This window comes from Salvelinus sp. IW2-2015, linkage group LG4q.1:29 (genome assembly GCF_002910315.2).
Source record: "Salvelinus sp. IW2-2015 linkage group LG4q.1:29, ASM291031v2, whole genome shotgun sequence".
NCBI lineage: Eukaryota > Metazoa > Chordata > Actinopteri > Salmoniformes > Salmonidae > Salvelinus > Salvelinus sp. IW2-2015.
In genome coordinates this window covers 33,394,603-33,399,361 of record NC_036842.1, presented here as the reverse complement: position 1 = coordinate 33,399,361, position 4,759 = coordinate 33,394,603, and the positions used below count along the sequence as shown (strand labels likewise).

The 4,759-nt window shown below is 45.1% G+C and overlaps 1 protein-coding gene across 8 annotated transcripts in view; it reads right to left on the bottom strand.

Annotated features, from left to right (window-relative positions):
• Window positions 1–4,759, bottom strand: part of LOC111961854 (zinc finger MIZ domain-containing protein 2) — a 41,259-nt gene that overhangs the window by 11,164 nt on the left and 25,336 nt on the right. For all 8 annotated transcript variants that reach the window (XM_023984446.3, XM_023984448.2, XM_023984442.2 and 5 more), the window contains 2 exons: window positions 3,430–3,671; window positions 1,670–1,785 (listed from right to left, as the gene is read on the bottom strand). In XM_023984446.3, coding sequence (XP_023840214.1) covers window positions 1,670–1,785; window positions 3,430–3,671 — 358 coding nt within the window. The remainder of the gene's footprint in view (window positions 1–1,669; window positions 1,786–3,429; window positions 3,672–4,759) is intronic.

The window sequence follows — 4,759 nt, the reverse complement described above, 5'->3', positions numbered from 1 at the left end:
CTGATGTGACATTAAATTCACATGCTGTTTGGCAAATTGGATAGACAAACAGGTGGAATTTATAGGCAATTAGCAAGACACCCCCAATAAAGGAGTGGTTCTGCAGGTGGGTACCACGAGACCACTGTCTTCAGTTCTGATGCTTCCATGGCTGAATGTTTGGTCAGCTTTTTGAATGCTGGCGGTGCTTTCACGTCTACTGGTAGCCGATGATGACGGAGAGTCTACAACCCCACACAGGTGGCGTCAGGTAGTGCAGTCATCCAAGGATGCACAGTCGATGCGATGCTGTGGCAAGCACAGGTTGCTGTCCTGTCCAGGGTAGTGTCCAGAGCATGGAGCGCGCTACCAGGAGAAGCAGGCCAGTACAATCAGGAACTGGAGAGGCCGTAGGAGCAACAACCCAGATCACAGAACGCTACGCTCCCGCCTTTGTGCAAGGAGGATCAGGGAGAGCACTGCCAAGCCCTGCAAATCGACCTCTCAGCAGGCCACAAATGTCTGCATGTGTCTGCTCAAACGGATCAGAAACAGACTCCATGAGGTGGGTATGAGGGCCCGACGTCCACAGGTGGGGCTGTGTGCTGACAGACCAACCACGTGCAGGACGTTGGCATCTTGCCAAAGAAACGACCAGATTGGCAATTCGCGCACTGGCGCGCCTGTTGCTCTTCCACAGATGAGCAGGTCACCACGGAGCACGGTGACAGAGATCTGGAGAGCGGTGGAAACGTTCCGGCTCTGCAACATCCCCAGCAATGACCGGTTGGCGGTGGGTCGTCATTGGTGTGTGTCAATCAGTGTTGCTTCCTAAGTGGACAGTTTGATTTCACAGAAGTGTGATTGACTTGGAGTTACATTGTGTTGTTTAAGTGTTCCCTTTGTTTTTTTGAGCAGTGTATATTATTCTAGTGTATGTATCACACTTACGCTGACCGTTTTTACATTTATTTTTACAAGTAGCACGTGTGTGCAAAAGCTGAATAATGTAGGTGCACAGTAATTTAGGAGCACAACGAAAAATATTTGAGATATTACATTTAGAATCCTTCAATCTTTCTAGGAGCACTGCTAAACACAAATTCTAGGTCACACAGCAAAATATTTAGGCGCATATGCGAGTAAAATGGTCACACTGTAGAGCCCTGTGCGCATCATTTAGTAAATCCAACGGAGATAATGGAAAGTCTAATTAAGACAAAGCACCCAGAATATTACGTGGTTCACATTCCCAACGGATAAACATCATTTGTGTATAGTTCACTTTCCTGGACTGAAACAACTTTATATGCATTTCGATTGTATCAAATCAAACTAATTAATTCCATTAACTGAAAAGATAACAATGGAAAAGAAATTAGAAGATTAAGTGCTTGTTTAAGGATACATTTTTTTGCCAATGCTTTCTGAGTATTTCAGAGTCCATTTGGACTTTCATGTTCACCTGTCTCGTTCAGCTCCTCTGTTAACCATTGAGTGACCTAATTGGAGCCTGTGATGTAGGAACATCAGTGTGTACTTTGACCCTGTGTTTGTGTGTGTTTCTTCACTCCCTTTCTAACCCAGTCAGACATTAGGCCATTCACTTTCAGACCCTGACTGACTTGAAATGGAATCTACCCCGGAACCATATCACTGTAGCCTGAGGGGATCTGTGTGTGTGTGTTACCTGGTCCTGCTGGTAGATGTTAGGTGGTCCAGGGGAGGTGAAGTCTCTCAGGGTGGGAGTTCCAGGGGTGTTGGGGAACTCAGAGAAGCCTGACTGGCTGGAGTATCCTTGACCCGCTGGATGAACAACACACAACAGACACAGGTAGAAGTTTTGTGTGGCAAAGAATTATTTCAATTGTAACTAATAGGAGGCAATATAATTAATTTACTGTGCAGTACTAGTCAAAAGATAGGACACACCTATTCATTCCAGGGTTTGCCTTTATTCTTACTATTTTCTACATTGTAGAATAATAGTGAAGATATCAAAACTATGAAATAACACATATGAAATCATGTAGTAACCGAAAAAGTATATATTTTACATTTGAGATTCTTCAAAGTAACCACCCTTTGCCTTGATGGCAGCTTTACACTCTTGGCATTCTCTCAACCAGCTTCACCTGGAATGCTTTTCCAACAGTCTTGAAGGACTTCCCACATATGCTGAGCACTTGTTGGCTGCTTTTCCTTCACTCTGCGGTCCAACTCATCCCAAAACATCTCAATTTGGGGTGAGGTCGGGTGATTGTGGAGGCCAGGTCATCTGATGCATCACTCCATCACTCTCCTTCTTGGTCAAATAGCCCTTACACAGCCTGGAGGTGTGTTGGGTCATTGTGCTGTTGAAAAACAATTGATAGTCCCACTAAGCACAAACCAGCTAGGATGGCGTATCGCTGCAGAATGCTGTGCTGGTTAAGTGTGCCTTGAATTCTAAATCAATCACAGACAGTGTCACCAGCAAAGCACCTCCACAGCATCACACCTCCTCCTCCATGCTTCACGGTGGGAACCACACATGCAGCGGTCATCCGTTCACATACTCTGCGTCTCACAAAAACACAGCAGTTGGAACCAAAAATATCAAATTTGGACTCATCAGACCAAAGGACAGATTTACACCGGTCTAATGTCCATTGCTCGTGTTTCTTGGCCCAAGCAAGTCTCTTCTTCTTATTGGTGTCCTTTAGTTGTGGTTTCTTTGCAGCAATTCGACCATGAAGGCCTGACTCACGCAGTCTCCTCTGAACAGCTGATGTTGAGATGTGTCGGTTACTTGAACTCTGTGAAGCATTTATTTGGGCTGCAATTTATGAGGTGCAGATTACTCTAATGAACTTATACTCTGCAGCAGAGGTAACTGTCTTCCTTTCCTTCGGCGGTCCTCATGAGAGCCAGTTTCATCATAGAACTTGATGGCTTTTGCGACTGCACTTGAAGAAACTTTCAAAGTTCTTGAAATGTTCCATATTGACTGACCTTCATGTCTTAAAGTAATGATGGATTGTCGTTTCACTTTGCTTATTTGAGTTTTTCCTGCAATAATTAGTATTTTACCAAATAGGGCTTTCTTCTGTATACCAACTCTACCTTGTCACAACACAACTGACTGGCTCAAACTATTAAGGTAAGAAATTCCCCAAATTAACTTTTAACAAAGAACACCTGTTAATTGAAATGCATTCCAGGTGACTACCTCATGAAGCTGGTTGAGAGAATGCCAAGAGTGTGCAAATCTGTCATCAAGGCAAAGGGTGGCTATTTGAAGAATCTCAAATATAAAATATATTTGGATTTGTTTAACACTTTTTTGGTTACCACATGATTCTATGTGTTATTTCATAGCTTTGATGTCTTAAGAAAAACCTTGTAATGAGTAGGTGTGTCTGAACTTTTGACTGGTACTGAATGTGTGTGTGCCTGTCTCCTCCCTACCTTGGCTGTTGTAGTCAGGTGTGTTCCTGCCCCCAGGTGGTAGACCCTGGTAGGGCGAGGAGGCCGGTCCCAGGGCAGCTATCATCTCCATGACATTGGGCATCATCATGTTACTGGGGCTGACCGTCCGGCAGCGCTTCAACACAGGCCCGTCTGCTTCCTCCTTTATGTGGATGTCTGGTTTAATGGGCACCGGCCTCCAGCCACACACTGGATCAATGGTGATCTCCTCATAGTCCGAGCTGAGGAGGGAAGAGGGGGAGAGAAAGGTTAGTGAATGAAGAGAAAGAGGGTGAGAAAGATGAAGGGCCCATTACAAGGACACCTAAATGTAGACCTAATTCTGGCTAAATTAATGAAGAACTAAAAATTAACATAGGACAGGCAAATTCAGATAGACTGCAAAGCAAGTTCCACTTCTGATGTATTTTAATTCTTCCCCCTTAAATGGACACCAGGTGGGTGTATTTCATTATCAGGTGGCCCAACCCTGACCCAACCCTTACCATTAACCCCTAACCTGACCCAACCCTTACCATTAACCCCTAACCTGACCCAACCCTTACCATTAACCGTAGGTTAGGGGTTAATGGTAAGGGTTGTGTCAGGTTAGGGGTTAATGGTAAGGGTTGTGTCAGGTTAGGGGTTAATGGTAAGGTTGTGTCAGGTTAGGGTTAATGTAAGGGTTGGGTCAGGTTAGGGGTTAATGGTAAGGGTTGGGTCAGGTTAGGGTTAATGGTAAGGTTGTGTCAGTTAGGGGTTAATGGTAAGGGTTGTGTCAGGTTAGGGGTTAATGGTAAGGGTTTGTGTCAGGTTAGGGGTTAATGGTAAGGGTTGTGTCAGGTTAGGGGTTAATGGTAGGGTTGTGTCAGGTTGGGGGTTATGGTAAGGGTTGTGTCAGGTTAGGGGTTAATGGTATGGGTTTGGGTCAGGTAGGGGTTAATGGTATGGTTGGGTCAGGTTAGGGGTTTAATGGTAAGGGTTTGGGTCAGGTTAGGGTTAAGGGTTGGGTCAGGTTAGGGTTAATGGTAAGGGTGGTCAGGTTAGGGGTTAATGTAAGGTTGTGTCAGGTAGGGGTTAATAGTAAGGGTTGGTTTCAGGTTAGGGGTTAATGGTAAGGGTTGGTTAGGGGTTGGGTCAGGTTAGGGGTTAGTGGGTAAGGGTTGGGTCAGGTTAGGGTTAATAGTAAGGGTTGGTCAGGTTAGGGGTTAATGGTAAGGGTTGGGTCAGGTTAGGGGTTAATGGTAAGGGTTGTGTCGTTAGGGGTTAATGGTAAGGGTTGGTCAGGTTAGGGGTTAATGGTAAGGGTTGGGTCAGGTTAGGGGTTAAT